This window comes from Bacillus rossius, chromosome 2 (assembly GCF_032445375.1).
Source record: "Bacillus rossius redtenbacheri isolate Brsri chromosome 2, Brsri_v3, whole genome shotgun sequence".
Classification (NCBI taxonomy): domain Eukaryota; kingdom Metazoa; phylum Arthropoda; class Insecta; order Phasmatodea; family Bacillidae; genus Bacillus; species Bacillus rossius.
The window spans coordinates 112,073,823-112,093,662 of NC_086331.1; the positions used below are offsets into that span (position 1 = coordinate 112,073,823).

Below are 19,840 nucleotides of genomic sequence, written 5' to 3' on the forward strand. Positions count from 1 at the left end.
TTAAATGCTGTTCGTAAGCAGACCACACTCGGATTTCTTGAGTGGTTTTGAAATCGCGTTGTTTTTCCTGAAGCTCTGCGCACCATGTGTGTGCCCGGGTAGGCGTGGCCCTTAACAAGGCCGAGTACCGCCCTTACAAACATTGTCTTCAAAGCTTGGAGCGCGGCGTGCGGTTTGCTGCAGCCACGAAGAACACTCCAGCAGTGCGTGCTCGCGCCTCCAGAGGCTGGGAGGGGTGGAGGCGGCCGGCAGGTGGGCCGGTGTTGGCTGGGGGCGAGGGGAAGAGCGCGCAGGGAGCGACCTGGAGGAGCGATGACGCGGCGACCCTGAGCGCGGCGTGCGGGACTGGTTCCGGATGCGAGCATGCCCCGGCTCTTCCCAGAAGGCAGTGCGCGCGCTGCGCCGTATAAAGCGGCGGCGCTGCTGACTTGCGCGCACACGAGGCCTGTCCAGCCTCCGCAGCAGAGACCCGTCTCCGAGGTGAGTGCTGCCCACCGCGCTATTTCCTCCATAGTGAGCAACACAGATGTCCATAAAATAATGTCCCAGTTAGAAATTTTCATAGTATCAACTGCAAGCGTTGCAGACTTCTGGTTCACGTTCACGATTAAAGAGTAACTCAAACAATAATGTTCGCAGGCTTTCACGGCCATTGTCTGAAGTAGCTTGGTTTCTGGGTTGTAGCCGTGTCCTTGGCAAATAATTCACCGACGTTTCGGTTGACATTGCAGTCGCCATCATCAGGGAGCAGTTACCTAATTTGCCTACCTCGGTAGGTAACTGCTCCCTGATGATGGCGACTGCAATGTCGAGCGAAACGTCGGTGAATTATTTGCCAAGGACACGGCTACAACCCAGAAGCCAAGCTACTTCAGTAACTCAAACAGTTTAAGATGAGCGCATGCGCGAGTACTGCTTTGCTGTTTTCTCGCTCGCAGCGCCACCTACGCAAAATGGCGACTCCTGAGCGCGAAACGTTTTGTGTTCTGCAATTTGCTAACAGTGAATGTGTAAATTCGGTTCAAAGTGCGTTTCGTTTAAAGTTTAATTGTGGTCCCCCATGTGGCCAAAACATCCGCCGATGGTACCGATGACAAAGCTCTTTTTCGCTGGCCTCCACGTTCACTTGACATAAAGCCATGCGATTTTCTCCTTTGAGGCTTTAGAAAAGATCGTTTCGGCGTTCCGTCGCTAACTAATGATTTGCTAGAGTCGAGACACAGAATTGAAGACCTTATTGCTTCCATTACTCCGGACTTGTTAACCAAAGTGTGGGAAGAATTGGACTTTTAGTTTGGATGTTTGCCTTATTGCTAAAGGTGCACAGATTGAAGATTTGTAAGAAAGACTGGGTTATTTTACCTTCAATATGATTTATGATTTCTTGTAAATATTCTAAATAAAACGGTTATAATATACCATTGAAACTGGGACATTATTTTATAGACATCCTGTTTTATATATCTACCCTTATTCTTTCTAGACTGATAATTTAGGGACAACAATAAAATGGGTTGGAGGTACCATGAATCCATTTTTAGAAATTATCGTCAGACGGTTTAAGAAACTGTATTTCCATCTAACCTAAGGAATCTTTTATTTTTCTTCGGTTGTTAGTCGTGCAATAGAAATTTGTTTTCATTCTTGTTTCCCGCACATGGGGCAATACAATTTTTTCTGTTTTTATTTTCACGCTGAGATTGGAAAATCGCCTATATTTACGGACGAAATTATTGATTAGAATGTTCTGTAGTCCAAATGGATTATTATGTTGCTACGTTTGCCTTGCAAACATATTGCCACCGTGTTCTGAAGTTCTTCCTCACCTAGCGCTTCTCGATGCGCCGTGGCATTGCCGCATGTTGTATTTCAAAACTCTATAGTGACGTTGGCATTTTGTTACTAGGGCCATAGGCGCGCGGAAATAAAGGGCCATAGGTGCCTTGGCCAAGATTGTGTATCTTCATACTGCATGATTGTTCTAAAACTTAAAAAAAAATATACTAGAAAAATATTTTAATGATTCTAAACAAAACAAGTGTTTGCAGGTATCTGAACAACGTTTATAACAATAATTTTACAAGGTGAAAAACAAAAAAAAATTAAATTAGATTTTGAAATATGTATAAAAATTTTTTTGCGTGCGATACAAATTTTGTTTGCCGAGAATTCAGGGAAGAGTGGTGGCGAGGGTGAAATAAAGAATGGCGCTGCTTGAAATGGTGACCCTACTAATCAAGTTCAGCGCCTTCTTACAACATTCACGTTACTATTCGGAGAGACGCTTTCAGCTGCGTTTTCATTGGACCATAGGTAGTTTTGACCAATAACATTATAACAGAAATAATATTTTCCAACCAAATGCAATCCAGCCGGAAGGCAAAATGAGACAGCATCTATTGAACACTAGACACCGATTTATTTGTGATCAAGTGTGTTGAGTTCTTCGTGGTACCAGAAAATAGACAACAGCGCTCTTAACACGTAATTGACGACCCTGATGCAGTTATAGACCAAAATAAGTATTCACTTAATCACTTAGGCCCGATAACCTGTTAAATAATGCGACCTTGTTATGAACCATCGAATACTTAAAAAAATTGTATAAGTAAAGGTAAGTTAAAACTATACTGGAGTGGAATGAATACGCAAAAAAAAAAGTACTCTATCTATAGACGTTAGGATCTCGTGGTGTAGGTATGACATCTTGAACTCGAGTCGGTGTTGAACATTTAGCAGGTCCTCGGCGGCTGTTGTCGTTAAACCGTCACGCCGGCCTCGCGAGGGGCTCTTGTTCGAGTCCAGCACCCTGGCATGGCTCAGGTTAAAATACTCCTGGTTGGTGGTCAGAGTGGTTCCAGCCCAGCACACTGGCATGGCTCAGGTCAACACTCTACGAGTGGTGGTCCGAGTGGTTCGAGTCCAGCACCCTGACATGGCTCAGGTTAACACTCTCCCAGTAACTGGCCCGAGTTGTTCGAGTTCAACACCCTTGCATGGCTCAGGTTAACACGCACCGAGTGGTGGCACGAGTGGTTCAAGCACATCACACTGGCATGGCTCAGGTTAAAATGTTCCGAGTCGGTGGTCCGAGTGTTTCGAGTCCAGCAACTTAGTATGGCTCAGATTAACACGCACCGAATGGCTGGCCCAAGTGGTTCGGAGTTAGTTTCATTATGCGTGGTGTTGTCGCTTTGAGCTTGCGTGCACAGTTTTATTGACGTAAAACACATTATCGAAGCATCAACCAGGTATATGTCTACGTTGGGATGTTTCACAAGACAGCAGCCAACGAGTGGCTGACATTACCAGGAGTGTAGGTACATAGAACTCTGGAGTCTATCCTTTAGGTAATTTAATCCGGGAAATTTCCGGTCCCTAGTTACCCTTTACTAAATTGTTTTTACGGCTGTGGAATCCAGCCGGATAGTATAATTTAAGCCTTTAATGGGTTTTTTATTCATGACTTGAAGTGATTATTTATTACAAAAATGTTTGCGCATGTATTGTCTACAATCAACTGTAACCTCTTCTTTCTTTCCTTTAAATTGGAATAAATATATATTTTATATGGCGTTGTTATTTTACGGGGAATTACGGATATTCTTTATTGCAGTGTGTGCTTCATAATTGGCTGTGTTAAATGTGGCTTCTTTGGCTAAATGCGACTTCTTTGGTTAAATGCGGTTCTTTGGCTGATAAGAACCAACTAGAAGATATTGTTTTCAAATGTGGGCAAAGTGTAGTGAAGCCTATCGGAAAGTCAAATTTGCCCGATATAATTTACCATCTCTACTTATTTTGAATGAAATAGTTCAGCAAAGTACGTGGCTAATCTAAAAATAATCAAGCCCTGTGGAAATATTGTCCTTTTTATCTAAGAAGTAAGTATGAACTACACTGTTATGAGGAATATCTAAAAACGTAATATTTACGTGAAACACATCTGTTTCATAGCGAACGCATTTGCAGTAGGTGAAGTTCGCGTGTAAAGAACACCTCTAGTAATTCAATACCCGGCGTGGTGCAGTGGTAACACACTGGTCTCGTATTTCGAAGAACACGGGTTCGAATCCGGGTCCAGCTGTCCTGATTTCAGTTTCCCACGGTTGTCCGAAATCGTTACAGCAAATACTGTGATTGTTCCTTACTATAGACCACATTCAAATACTTTTCCGATATCGTTGATCTGTGTGTTTTTTTTAATCCATCTCTTATGTCCTCATTGTCGATTAAACTTTAATCCTAATGTAAAACAAACCAAATACAGAAGAAAAATATTACAAATATGTACAAAGAAGTTCGAACTCTAAGTCGATGTACAGAGACCAGTATTGTAGAAGTTTTTTTCTGTTACGAGTATTCTTCAACTTTAATTTTATACATATATTAATTCTCAAAGGTGATTTTTATTGTCGGTACGCCATATCTTCTTTGATACTTCAACAAAATTAATAATTGGGTTAATTTTGAAGTTAACGTTCACCGCTAATAATGAAAAATAAAAATGAAACAAATGATAACAATTGTTTTGTTAAAAAAATAATATTTTAAAATTATTTCCAAAACACCATATCTCCAATAATACTTCATAAAAATTAATAATTCAGACATAATTTTAGCGTTCGCAACGTAACTTTATACTTACATCAATACCATTTTATAAATAATTACTTTCATTTACTTATTTATTTCAATTTCATTTAATGATTGGGCTTGTTGTAAATCATGTTTAAATGTTGACTTATGTGCACACGATTCGTCCCTTCGGCATTTGCGAGTATGATATTGGCTCGGAATTCACTAAGATGTTTAAATTTTATTTTTGATTTAAATACGAAAATATTTAATATCTTTACTATGCAATTTTGAGTATTAAGTTTCTCCAAAAGAATCAAAAACAATGGTTTCTTTAAAATACGACATGAACATTATTAGACTGATTCACAAGGTGGTCATATTGCACAAACTTTCGTATTACTAAACTCCTGCTTAACGTACTTCTTACTTTACTTAGATTTTAAAACCTTTTTTGTACGTTATTATAACATTATAATATTTATTGTAAACTAATTTTATTGCTTTTCAAATTGTATAGTTTATGAGTGTGAAAGAAGGCAGTGCGCATAAATTCACCACCAAATAAAAAAGAAATCAGTTTTTTAAAATAGTGATAAACTTAAAACACTAACGAACAAGGTGAAATTCGACTAAAAATTATTTTTTCTTCATAACTCTGTTGCACTTATTTTGTTACATCTTCCTTCAAATAGTTTTAATCGAACTCGGAGATATTTAAGATATTACGTAAATTTTCGTGGGCTTACCTTCGCAGAAGTCATAAAACCGTACACGATTTTCATCCGAGATTTGTCACAAAATCATTGTGCAGAACTTCTGAGTCACAATAAATATTTTTAATGGCTTTTCAAAACAAAACAAAAAAATCAATAAATGTATCGTTTACAATATGTTCACAAACTTACGCTTACAGAGTAAATCCAGAACTATTTCCAAACAGTCTGTATAAGAGTCAAGGCTAACAGCTTTTTTCTAGGACGACAGCCTGTAAACAAATGACATAAGCGCTGTCAAACCCGAGGCGGCGAAATCCAGTGCCACTGAACCGGAGTTGAACGGCCCGTCCGTGAAGTCATCATTAGAGACAGGAAAAATTCGCGGGTTCATTTCGCGATAGGCTATAATCCAAGTGCGTGCAACTTATTGCCGCTTCAGTGATTGGAACACAGTTTGCCTGAAGGACTGTGAGCCAATGAATGACCCTCAACGTAAGAAGTATCGAATCATAACAGCATCCCAGTTAGCAGGTGTCACGAGTCAGTAGCCAATGAACTGGTGTAATATTCCCGCGTACAAAGAGGATCGTGGAGTCCATCCTAGAGGTCATTCTACCCGCGAATTTTTCCAGTCCCTAGTCATCATCGTTCCTTGCACAGCTACCGCTACAGGCTGGACTTGACACTTCTGTATCTGTACACGCTCGAGCCTCCCTGGCGTGGTCAACGGCCGGTGCCGAGGCCAGTGACTCCTTGTCTTGCCTGCCGGGGTCAACACGGCCGTGTCGTCACTTCTTCGCCGTGCTCGCTTCTAGCTCAGGGTCGCGCAGGGCGCCTTGGGAGGACTGTGGTGCGACCACCGGTTCAAAACTGGCGTGTGTCTGTGGTGCGACCACCGGTTCAAAACCGGCGTGTCTGTGTGGTGTGACCACCAGTCAAAACAGGCGTGTGTCTTTGTGGTTCGACCACCAGTCAAAACAGGCGTGTGTCTATGGTGCGACCACCGTTTCAAAACTGGCGTGTGTCTGTGGTGCGACCACCGGTTCAAAACAGGCGTGTGTCTGTGGTGCGACCACCGGTTCAAAACTGGCGTGTGTGAGTTTGAGGTCACCCGCGAAGTGCTCGCGTCTCTGCTGGTGAGTGACGTCAGTGGCTGATCGCGAAAAATCGCCCATACTACGAACAATTCACCGTTCACATAATGAGATTGGCTGACTCTCTCTTGCTAACACGTTTGACACTTGCTCGCGAGTAATACTTCTAATATATAGAGACCCGGAAATTTCGCAGATTCGTCTGGCTTCAGAGTAGAATTTAAGGTAGTAGGTGTGTTCAACCCATGTTCGCTTTCCCATTGGTTGATTTCCTAGCGAGAGCATGTTTATCCTCGTTAATTGGCACTACCCGATTCGCTTACTTGTCTCCTAGCTGGGCGTCGTTGGCTCACAGCCATAGAGGGGCGTGTCCAAGTAACTGCGGGCCAATCATGAACACAGTGCGAGAGTGTGAAGGTTTGCATTCTAACTTGCGACTAAATGAATGCGCGAAATTTCCGTGACTCTACTAATATATTTTCGGCGTTATTCGACCAGGCCAAATGACGCAATGGCTTCCCTTGCATGCTGCAGTCCATGTTGCGGTGGAAGAAGTCCGCGCCTTCAAGGCCATAATTTTTTTTTTTTTGCTCTCTAGCGTTAGCTCAGAATGTTTCGCGAAAAACATTAAATCACTCGCCCCACCTGTAAGTAACAGTTTGATGCTAAAAATATTTCGGGGATGACTTCGCTCGACAGCCGGTGTTACGGGCGGTAGCGAAGCGGTGCACTCCGAGGTGCACTTGAGTGTACCTAGCTGACGTGCATCGGGCTGCATTATCCCGAGCTGTGCCAGCACGTGACTCCTCGTAGGCACACATCGCACAAACAAGCCACAACAGTAAACTATTTTCTGTGCTGTCTGTTTGTTCCTGGCGACAACCAGTCCTTCATTTCACTCCTCGCTGCAATGAATGTGCTTACATCGGCGCGGCGTGGAAGAAATATTGCCTACGTTCAAGGCGTTATAAGATTGACGCTGAAACATTTACATGCCGTGTACACTACAACGGTGCACCTCATGCAATTGAAGCGAAAACAGTTATTTGTTTATTAGGTCATTATTCTGAATAAATCCTGATAAAATCTTCTTTACTTCAAAAGGTTTATTTTTTTAAAAATGCAATTCGTAAACGGGTGCTTTCTCATATTATTTTGCTGAAGTGAAAAATGTACTATTAAACTTTTTTAATATTCTGAAATAATCATAATTAATTTACGAAACACGTTGTCCGGAAATTAAGTTCAATTGAAAATGTTTTTCAATAATTGGCTAAAATACAACTTCTCGAACTGATATTAAAGGTCGAATGTAACACTAGAATTTAAGTCTGATATTTTTTTTACATTAATAAAACGATCTAAAAATATTTCGGGTAGCATTCCGAAAAACTTTAATAGGTAAGTTTTAGTGTTATAAAACATTTCCATACCCTGCCATGTCTTATTTCCACAATTATTCACGCAATTACAGACGATCCTTCCAACAATATTTAAAAGCACAAAGCTGTTGCATTATGAAAAATAAATTTTCATTGGGGGAATAAACTATAATCTAGCACTGCGATTATATTATTTCTCGTCATTGTTTTTGAGATAAACACTCTGCTGAAAAAGATGTTTATACTGTCACTTTGTTGTGATACAACACATATATATATATATAATATTTTATTTATGCTCAGCACGTGATTACGAAATATTACGTTCGCTGTATGTGGGCCAGTGTATAATGTCGTGAAATAATATCCACACACAATATCCTGGCGATTAAGTTTAAAATTACAAAAGTAAAAACAAAAGTAATTTGAAGATGTCGTTGAATGGCTTATTAAGTAGTTTTGTCGTCTAAAGTGAATAAAATTTTGTGCAGCTTACCTACAGAGATGGAGAAACTCAAGTTTAGCATTGAAGTAAAAAAAAAAAAATTAGCTCAAGTTATTATTTTTGTAATGATAAAAATTATAATACTAAAATTAGATTTGTATTTGACTTAATCACTATTGGACCAATCTTTGTTTTATGTTCCTTTACTTTTGTTTCCTTTAAAAGCAAATTTAAATATATTTAAAAAGTACCTACCAGATTAACTGGACATTTTTTTTTCGTAGTGAACTGTGCGACCTCTCGGAACACACATTCCTCTGTCCCATCCGGTTTCCTCTCGCTGAGAGCGAGTTGGTTCAGACTGTCGTTCCGCGCTGTCGCAACCACGGCTGCATTCCGGACACACCCAGGCTGCCTACACATGCCGCGCTGCTCTGCGGGTGGTTCTATGGACACTTCGTCCTATGGGAGGAAAACAGCTCATCAGCAGTATAAAGTTTGGGACGCGAAACGCAGTGTAACACGTTAAAATACTATGAATGTAATTCTTTCAAGACCCCTAACGTTAGAGAAACTGGAATAGGTACTCACGGGAACATTAAATTATAGTACTCAAAATTTTACTCTAGGCATTTGTTTTGTACACGAGGAATTATGTGTACAGAGACTGTCGTGCAGAATTATTTAAAATACAAAAAAAAAAAAATGTTTTCGTTTTAAAATGCTATTGTTGCTTTCAAAATGTTTTTAGAAGGACACAATTTTTTTTTTCACACACGCTACAATTAATAAGTCAAGTTAAAAAATAAAACAGGCCGTCACTAAAAATATGAATTTAACGTTTAGAAACTATATATTATTATTTTATTTGAAATGAATATTTTCACAAAAATACTTTCGTTTGAATAATAAAAAATTTTCTTAAGATTATTTTCTAGGCTATTGTGTGATTTTTTTCTATACTTCTTAAAATAAAAATCATTTACAATGTTTGTATCGACCATTATGTTGTACTTTGCTTAACAGAATATTCATAACACAAATATTTTTTGGGAAATTCAATTTTCTCAAAATAATTATTTTAGCGACAGAAATGATGCCCTAGACGGAATCCCCCAGTTGTTTCAGACTTGTGGAACTTACCGCGGACGTAAAGTCGATATGACTCGCTGCATCATAGCTGGCTCTGACCCAGTGCTCACCGAGCTGTGTGCTCATTGGCCATCAGCCCTGTAGGAATGAGGGCGGGGTCTGCCACCTCTTACCGGAGAAAGACACCTTTAAGCACAAAACCTCCAAACATGGTCTCGATTTGCTTCCGTGCAGAATGAATACTAGATTCGTGTTGTGTTCATGCATAATTTTAACACTTTACACATCTGGTTAACACTTTATTGAAATCCTTCAACGTAGTCATCGGTACGTACACTCAACTATATATCTTTGAAATTCACTAAAGGGATTTTATTTCACTTGAATACACACTATAAAACTGCGCTCTGTCTGGTGAGAGAGACACTTAATTGAAGTGCGAGAAATAGGTACCCAAAGACGCCACTATTGTTTGAAGGGCTTAAATAACATTATATTTTTATATATTTTAACAGTGAATATTCGCCTTCATTAGAACATAGAAAAACAGATTTTGACATTTATGTAGAAAACAATGTTTCATCTTTTAACAAACGTTTTTACAGTTGTTTGCCGCCTTTTTTCGGCAATTGTCTAAAAAACTATATTGGCTTTCGAGATTCAGCCGCATCGAAGTGGTTGATTGTACAAACGTTATCTCTACGGTTCAGGGATGTTTTCATCTCTCATACAACATTGAACCAAACTGGGGATATTTTCTTTCAATGCATGACGTCACATTTGGCTGAGTAAGTAATAGTTTGGCATTGTTTCTTTGGAGAAAAATTCGGGTTGTATACACAGGACTGAAAAAAACTTCCATGGCAGTAATTGTACTTATGTTCTCCTTCGCGTTATGACTTCCTGGCCATGTTTAAAAATATATATTCTCTCTGCGACACCCTTATACCTGCAAGGTAATTTATGATCTTAACTCAATGGCCTTGAACCATGTCCTTCAGCAATACGAACATAACGATCTATTTGTTGGGTTTGAAAACAACATTGCGATGCTATCTTTTAGCCGTTGAAGTTTCAAAACAGGATTCCGTTAAAAAAATATACCCACTCGAGGTTTCAAAAACACTCTTGGTAATCACGGTTCCCTTGCCTCTCCCAAAGGAATAGCTGTAACGACAAACACGACAATGCAAAAGGAAAATAATTATTTTATATACCTACTGTAAGAATTTTTAGGACGGGCAAGCGGGATTAAATATTAAAAATGTAAAATAGGTTCCCATTGATGATGGCGACTGCAATGTCGACCGAAACGTCGGCTAATTATTCGCCAAGGACACGGCTACAACCCAAAAGCCAAGCTACTTCAGACAATGGCCGTGAAAGCCTGTCAACATTGTAAGCTCAAATCCCGTTGTGTTGCCCTCTGCCCAAAAATCCCTTACTAGATGCCAGCAATTCGGGTGGCGTCAGGCGCAGGCGGGTCCCTACCGGTGCGACCCGCCTATTCCTGCAGCATGACAGGGTTCAACCTCAGCCACACGCCACCACTTGGAGCTCGCTCAAGGCATCGGGGCCTGACAAGTTCTCTGAACCGTCCGAAACCAATTAGCGTCAGAAACAATTTCACAGCAATCCCCTCCTAGCACATGATGCATGCTTCCTCTCCTGCATGGTTCATGACCTGCATGCTTAGAGCGTATAGGCTTCGGCCTGAGACGCACTTAGAGTCTTCCCTACCCAGACCCCTTCCAAATACACTTAGTAATTAGTTAGGTTAGGAAAAAAAAACAATTTTTTCATGAAAACGTTGCATTGAGATTCGGCCTTGAAATTTTACTCCCATCGGCCCCAAAGACGTTTTAACTTCCAAAATGTTATACAAGTTGGTTGCGTATCATCCCTCCAGGGTTTGTAAAGGCGGACGTTGTTGCCGGCAGATGACAGCGACGAGGCTAGCTTGCGCCCTGCTGGCCGCGGTGTGCGTGGCGAGCGCCTACGGGCCCATCAAGGGCGGCAAGAAGCACCGCACCACGACCCCGTTCCCGCCGGAGCTGAGCCCGCTGCCCGCGGACAGCTTCAACAGCGTGCTGGGCGAGGCGCAGCCGTCCCCTGTGCCGTCGCAGTCCCCCGGCTCCTTCTGGTGGCAGGGCGACAACGCCTTCGCCGGCGCCGGGGGCGGCTCTCAGCCCCTGCAGCCCCAGCAGCCCCTGCAGCCCCAGCAGCCCCAGCAACCCCTGCCGGCCCTGCAGCCCCAGCAACCCCTGCAGCCCCTGCAGCCCCAGCAGCCCCTGGCGCCGCAGGGCAACCCCTTCCTGACCGGCCTGAAGCAACCCTGCACCGCCAGCAACCACCTGTGCGTGCCCAAGCAGCAGTGCCACGACGGGCTGATCGTCGGCCAGAAGAAGCCGCTCCAAGCCACCGAGGTGAGCGCGTTTGCCGACCGCAACCACGGCGACAGCCGTCGCGAGTTCCTTCACCGTGTTGAAACAGTATCGGTCCCTACAAGAGGGGAGATGGGGGAGATTCAACCCCCATCCCCCCCCCCACATTTTTTTCCCCATAACACCACTAGAACTGGTAAAAAAAAAAACTGCCGAGACTAAAAAATAGCATTTTGATCTTTTTGTAAAAATTCGTAATTTTACATTTTTTTAAAGTGCTAATGTTTTGTAGATTTTATTTTTTATTTTTAGTACTCTTGAAAATGAAATAAAATTACAGTTGCCACAATAACTAGCTAAGAGGTGATATAATTTTTAAATTTTGCGTCCAACATGTAACTGAGAAGTGTTTTATACCACACAAAAACCTCCGGGCATCCAACCTTCACAAAACTAGGAGCTGGGTCTGCCACTGTGTTGGATACTACATTATTTTCTTATTATAGATATTTATGAAAATATTTATAATATTAAAATTGTATGCACTTTCCAGGCTGTGAAAAGACAAATAATTATTTTATATTGAGTGATTATGACATTATAAGTGAGGCGAGATTTTTATTTTTTATAGTTGCCTGATTTTTATATACAGCAAAAAAATGTGCAAAATATCTGGGATGATAGTTAAAAACTAAACCTTATTTTCTATAATAATTTATTGGAACTTAGGTAGGTATTAATATTAAACATTTATAATGCGAAAATTAAATAAAACAACATGGATAGTGGAATCAAGCCTTAAAGTAAAGATTTATATTTTGTTTGTTTTTCTGGTATAGTAAGCTGATAAAGATTGGCTATTAAAATACTACAGGATTATTATTTCATACTCATTGATTTTTAATTACGCCTTAGCTTGTTAGCCAAAAGTCTTTTAACTGAGTCACAAAAATAACAACCTATCTGTTCCTGGATATACAATTTGTGACCAGGGACGTTTTAATGTAAAAGAAAATTAATTAAAATTATTTCAGAAAAATGTTTAATACGCTAATTCTTTATATCTAAGAAGTAATAGATTTGTTAATTAAGCTGTATGTTTTATCACTAAAATAATTACAATGAAACCAATTTATTTAAACTTTTAAAGAGTACACGTAAAACTAAAATCTATAGAGATAAAAATAAATATTAAAAATAGTCTAAATAAAACAATGATAAAATGTGCCTGATATAGTAAACTATAGTTAGCGGTATAAAGAAAAAATTGAAACAAATTTCATTTAAATTTTTTACCAATTCGTGTAATGTATAGTTAAAATAAATTTTTCCAAAGAATGCTCGCAGTCTTTTTAAGGCTGTTGTGCTTGATAATATCTCAGTTTAAATGAAGATACATTTTATTTATGTGATAACTTTTAAGATTAAATCGAAATATTGTCCCAAAACACCAATGTAAAATTACTGCAGAGTTTAGCTACAATTTGTTTAAAATGCTTTAAAAAATATATTTTTTAACGAAACATTAATTTTTTTCTATACTTACTTGCGAGAATAGAAATAAATATCTTTATGTAACAACATAACTAACTGATTTTGGAATTAAGGTTTTCCATCGCAATCATAACTATTGTCATTAAATAGTGTTACAGGATTAAACTAAACTATTACAGTCATTATCTAACATTGTTACATTATGTATAGTTTTCAATCAACACATGCTGTGACTAGCATAAAAGTTCTTGTGTAACTGTACTAACAAACTAAAGATAAATCAAGTTATATTATTGCATGTTCAGCTTTGCATTTCAATAGCCGAAAATAAATGTTCGCTTAGTGCTAATTTTTGTACCACAACTTGGGGCTATAAATATAATTTCAAGTTATTTCTTTTTTGCGCTAAAAATTATTTCTGTTTTATATTTTCCTACGATGTAAAATATTAATTTCAAAGTTTATTTTAGTACGATAAAATGTCATCTCAAAATATTAAATTCATATTTTATTAAAACTATCTTTGTATAGTTTTTTATTAGTTTCTCCAAATGTATTATCAGAAATACAAAATACAATTTTAGTTAGATAAGTATATACAAGATCATTTTCACGATTTTATTTAAGGAGACAATTTACATTATTAATAATTATTCATATTTCACTCGATATCATGTATGTATTTAACTATTTATTTATTTACATCAGATGAATAGTAACGAAACTTTATTTTCAGGGACAGTGCGATGCTGCAACACAGATATGCTGTAAACTCGTAATTTCATCGCAGCCCGGAGTAGTGACAGGACAGTTTGGTCAACCTGGAAGTGTGGTTGTACAACCAGGACAGCAGACCATCCCATCTGGGAACACAGGACTCGTATCTGGACAAAATATACCCGGAGGGACAAACCAGCAGGGACCAAATTATGGGGGTTTCAGTGGGAAACCAAACCAACCCGGATTTGTTTCTTCATCGCCGGCACAGCCAGGTCAGCCCGGCTTTGTTAATGGTCCCATTGAACAGTCTCAGCAACCTGGAGTCAATTTTGGTCCAACTGTTCAGTCACAACCAGGACTTATCCACGGAACTAATGGACAACCTCAGCAATCTGGAATTATTCATGGTACAGCTGGCCAAACTCCGCAAACAGGCCTTGTTCATAGTATTTCTGGACAGCCTCAGCAAAATGGACTCATTACTGGTACTAGTGGTCAGTCTCAAACATCAGGCCTTGTTTATGATGTTTCTGGAAAACCCCAGCAACCTGGAGTGATTTATAACACTAATGGTAATTCTCAACAGCCGGAGAGTATATATGGAACAAGTGGGCAAGTCCAGCAACCTGGGTTGGTATTCAAACCAAATGCACCCCTGCAGCCTGGAAATGCTGGAAATCCTCAGTTCGTTAGCGGAAGTTCAAACACAAATCAGTTTTACCAACCATCACCTGGAAGCAATGGAATACCGATTGGAGGGTCAATTTTTGATGCACCTGCAGTTACTCCTAACCCAAGTCAGAAACCATACACAGGTCCTCTTAATACAACACCCTACCCTGGGTGTGCTGCTGCTTTGAAGTGCGTCAAAGAAAGTTTCTGTACTGCAAATGGTGTCATGTCCAATTTCCAAGTCATCCTTACAAGAGAGCAGTTCGAAAACAAAGTGCCATTGACTGTAAGTAAACAATTTTAAAAAGTAACATCGTCAAATGAGTTATGTTAGTTAGTGCCATAATAAATTGATGTGTTTCTCTCCTAAAATTATAGGATTGCGTAGACCCTGAAACTGGAATTGAAGGAAAGTGCTGCAGAGACCCTAACTACAAGGACCCATGGCCAGCTGGTATGATGATGCCCACCGGTCACAATGATGGCAGTCATACACTTCCAGATGAATGTAATCCTTTTGGAAAATGCCTTCACTCGTACCAGTGTGGGGAACAAAACACTTTGAGACCTTTAAAGGTAGGAACTTAACTTATTTACCTAAAACTTAATTAAAAATTTGTATTTTGCATTAACAATATTCTTGTTTATTATTATATAAAGATATGTTTAATGATGTAAACCAATTTTTTCAAATGCAGAACTGCCGAGTACCACTGGATGGAGCTAGTGGCGTCTGCTGTTCAACTTCCCAAAATACCATCCAAACTGGCCAATCAATTCTGTCAACTGGAGCATCATCAAATTCTCAATCGTTGTCTGGTACTGCACAAACCCAGGTACCAATATTTTCTGGAGAACCAGGTGATTCTCTTTCAAAGAATCCTTTTATATCTCAGGCAGGAATAAATTCAGCACCCGAATACAGACCATCTACATTCCCTTCTCAAACTCAAAAGCCATTTCCAACAGGAGAATCTGGTAACTCTCTTGCAAATAATCCTTTCATCTCCCAGGGAACATTAAATTCAGCCCCTGGTTACAGACAGCCAAATTTTCCTGGCCAACAACCACAAACCCAGTACCAACCACAATCTCCTGGTCAAACTCAAACTGTCTTGCAGACAGGAAATCAAAATCAAGTACCTCATTCAGAACCTGCGTCAAAACTTCAACCTCCAGTACAAAACATCCCCAGTGTTCAGTCTCCATCTCAACCAGGTTACCCGACCCAGCAACCAATTAATGAACCTTCTCAACTGCCAGGATTTCCAACCCAACCAACTAATGTACCATTTTCTCAGACGACTCAACAAGTCATACTCCCTGGAGCCCCGATCCTGAACCCGACCCCCCAGCAAGCCACTAGCCCTACATTGTCCCAGCCAGGCGTACCTGCAGCTACTGGACAACAGTCTGTGGTAGTCATCCAGCCTCCTAGAACGTACCCATCTCCTCCGCAGTCGACGTTTGTTCAACAGCCGACTCCTGGGACGAAATGTGGTATACACAGACAGGTATGTTATTATTTTGACAAATTTTCAAGACACGTTTCATTGCAATTTTCCAGTGTTTCAAATACATGTAGCTGTCAGACTTCACCTGACGTACAAAATCAGAAATTTAAAACCATGCATAAATATGTTTTCTTTATTTCATGAAGCTATGTCAAAACATTAACAAATCAATTTTTTTTTCAGGTATCGCGAGAAGGACTTTCGAAGAATGATTGTGGTTTTGGGGAATTTCCGTGGCACGCGCTGATTGTAGACAACAACAACCAAAGTAATCTTTGCAGTGGAGCGATAGTTTCTCAGAAGGCTGTTGTAACTACGGCACACTGTGTGGACCAGTAAGTAAACTAGTTTTTTGAAATAAAATCGAAAATATAGTAAACAACTCTTTAGTGTAATTTGTTAAGCCGCTAGTTAAATATAATGCATGAAATTATTACACAATGTGCATTAAAATATTTTTATATTATTCTAAATTTGATTTGTAAATAATTGGCGTTTAGCAATATTTGCTTGTGATCAATATATTAGTAAAATTTAAAATATATTTTTATGACTAAACATCTTAAATACTTCATACTTAAAATTGTTGGCTGCTAAATTTTGTTGATTTGTATTGTGTAATTTTTTTTCAAATAGAACAATACTTAGTCAGATCGTACATATTTATATTTTTTAATTTTTTAAAAACTTTTCTCTTATTTCACAACTTTGATAACAATTCACTTAATTGAACCAGAAATATATCACTCACTAATGTAAACGTTTAAATTTAAAAATTCATTAAAATTTAATTAGTTATAACTTTATTGAAAGTTAAAAATAGCATTTAATTTAAATATCAGATAAAGTAAAACATTGTTTCAGAAAACAAAAATTTACTAGGCCTTTAAAGTCAAAAATTAAGATATAAAGGAAAAAAAATATACAGTATTTACATTAGTTAGAACTTAAATATTAAAGTAAACTGTTCACAAGTTAAATTATCTATTTTAATTACCCATTATATAATTAGAGACCCGTGAATTTCGCGGATTCAATGACCTCCAGGATAGACTCCAATATCCTCTACACACTCGGGCAAATGCCAACTGTTCATTGGCTGTTGACTTGTGAGTCGTCTCGACTGGGTGGCCTGTGATTCGACATTTCTATGAGTGAGGGTCTCTAATTGGCCCTCAGTCCTCCAGATTAACAGAGAACCAATGACAGAAGCAGCACTAAGGTATAATTATTTGAATTTTAGCATAACACGAAATGAATCCGCGAAAATCACGGGTCTCTAACAATAATTATGGCGTAAAATTATTACCACATAAAAATAAAAAATGTTTAGCTACAATGAAATAATTAAAATAAAGTATATCTGGGGACTGGAATAATTCGCGGTTTGAATGACCTCTAGGATGGACTCCACGATCCTCTATGTACGCGGGAATATTACACCAGCTCATTGGCTACCGACTCGTGACACCTGCTAACTGGGATGCTTATGATTCGATACTTCTTACGTTGAGGGTCATTCATTGGCTCACAGTCCTTCAGGCAAACTGTGTTCCAATCACTGAAACGGCAATGAGTTACACCACGCACTTGGATTCTAGCCTATCGCGAAATGAACCCGCGAACTTTTCCTGTCTCTAGGTATATGTTCGGAACTGACGAAAGTGTGCCTGAAAGGGTTAGTGAGGAAATCTAGGGGGGAAAAACGGACCACGCCCGGTTTTAACTGTGTTTGAATTCGGCCAGGCTGGAGGCGTCAGACCTGCTGGTGAAGGCGGGCGTGTGGCGGCTGAGCCAGCAGCACAGCCAGCCGCGAAGCGCGCAGACGGCCTCCGTGGCCGTGAAGGTGCTGCACCCCGAGTACGACCGCAACTCGCTGTTCAACGACATGGCCGTGCTGGTCCTCGACGACGGCTTCGTGCCCGACCAGCACGTGGACATCATCTGCGTGCCCGAGGGCCCGGCGGCCGCGCCCGAGAACATGTGCGTCGCGACCGGCTGGAGCAAGGGCGCGCTGCAGGGTGAGCACACACATTCACACATTCACACTCAGGGGCGCAACAACTACATTTCCAAAGGGGGCGCAATATACCTTTTTATAAAGAATCATCGATTCCCGCTATTAAAGCGGGGGGTCCGGGGGTCCTCCCCTGGGAAAATTTGTATTTCAAGGTGGAAAATGGTGCTATTTAAGCAGTTTTGTTATCTAAAAATTGATTACACAGCACTTTATTTGCTCCCGTTTGCCCCCACTTCAAGGTTTCAGAGGGGGGCCAAATACCCTTGCCCCCCCCCCCTGTTGTTGCGCCCCTGTAAATCACACTCACATACATTCAGAGGCGTAGCAAGCGGGTGGCAGGGATGGCCCCCGCCGGGTGCTTTGGTGAGGGGGGGGGGGGGGTTTGTCGCGTTACCGAACCCTCCCCCCCCCCCTCTTTTAATCCAAGAGGGGGCGACATTTTCAATTCTGGCCAGGGGCATCAGTCACCTTAGCTACGCCACTGCACACATTCACACATTCACACATTCACACACTCACACTCACACATCTTGTTTCTGAGAGAGATCCGGGAGACCGCTCTGTGGTGTTATGGAAGAGAGGGTCAAGTCAAGAACATCAAATTTTACGAGAGGTGGAAGAAAGTCTAATATTATTTTCACGATTAAATATCAGTCGTTATATTATTAATTGTTGATGTTTTATACAGGCAACACGAAACTACAAACCATATAAAGTGTCAAAAGGCATATCCTTCAAATAATCTCTTCCACCTCTCTTAAAATTTGATGTTTTTGACTTAACCCTCTCTTCCATAACACCACAGCGTTCTGGAGGGACTGTCGCACGTTTGCGAAACCTGACGTTAAATAACGAAGGGGGAGGCATTTTTCTGAACGGCTATCAGAAAGAAACAAGGTACACCGCGCGCACCAGCGGTTTCTTCCTTGTGATTGGCTGCCGTCTGCGAGAGAAGTTGTTGCCTTTTTTGACCGAGCCACTCAGGACGCGTTTGCTTCCGCACTTGAATTACTGTGACTGGTTTTGTAACAATTGACGTGTGCCTGAAATAAAACTCCGCCCAATCACGAAACACACACGATGCCAAATTTCAGCTGGTCTCGGAATATTTTTCGCGAAATTTGCATGCCCCAATACATAAGTCAGAGATAGGCTTGGAATATTTGTAAATTTACTGTCCGAAATACCAAGCTTTACTAGATTCATACATTTTTCAATGCAAGTAAAAAGCTTGAGACTTGAAATCATGTATTGTGATCAACATAAATATACCTTACAAAACAAAGTAAAATAATATGGGCTACAGAGATGATTTCGTCCCTGCTCAACGTTTGGTAGGTTGGGTCGGCGGGGGTAAAATTCATATTTTGCTGTAAGAACGTAGATAAATTCAGTATTAAAGAAAATAAACTGAAAGAAAAACACACGTGCTTTTTCAAACGTCCACCGCGTGTTCTTTACGTAACAGAAATAATGTAGGTATACACTGTATTTTTTTTTTAAATGGAACGAAATGTTCATGTAAAATTACAGGTATTTTAAAATTTTTACTTTACATGAAAACAACTCTATCACTACAAAAAAAGTGTTCGCAGTAATACTAGATTAGGACTGTTACCCAGGAATCGATGCTTTGTGTTTTTGTACCAATACCTCCAATAGTTAATGTTATTCCCTAAATAGCTGTCTAATATTAACTGTGCACATAATAAGCATGATGAAACAA

The 19,840-nt window shown here is 40.0% G+C and overlaps 1 protein-coding gene across 1 annotated transcript in view; it reads left to right on the forward strand.

Annotated features, from left to right (window-relative positions):
• Positions 1-363: 363 nt before the first annotated feature.
• The window catches only part of LOC134528954 (uncharacterized), a 28,696-nt gene continuing 9,219 nt past the window's right edge, over positions 364-19,840 (forward strand). Inside the window, exons 1-7 of the mRNA XM_063362622.1 lie at positions 364-480; positions 11,251-11,736; positions 13,925-14,866; positions 14,959-15,156; positions 15,279-16,094; positions 16,278-16,429; positions 17,841-18,115. Coding sequence (XP_063218692.1) covers positions 364-480; positions 11,251-11,736; positions 13,925-14,866; positions 14,959-15,156; positions 15,279-16,094; positions 16,278-16,429; positions 17,841-18,115 — 2,986 coding nt within the window. The remainder of the gene's footprint in view (positions 481-11,250; positions 11,737-13,924; positions 14,867-14,958; positions 15,157-15,278; positions 16,095-16,277; positions 16,430-17,840; positions 18,116-19,840) is intronic.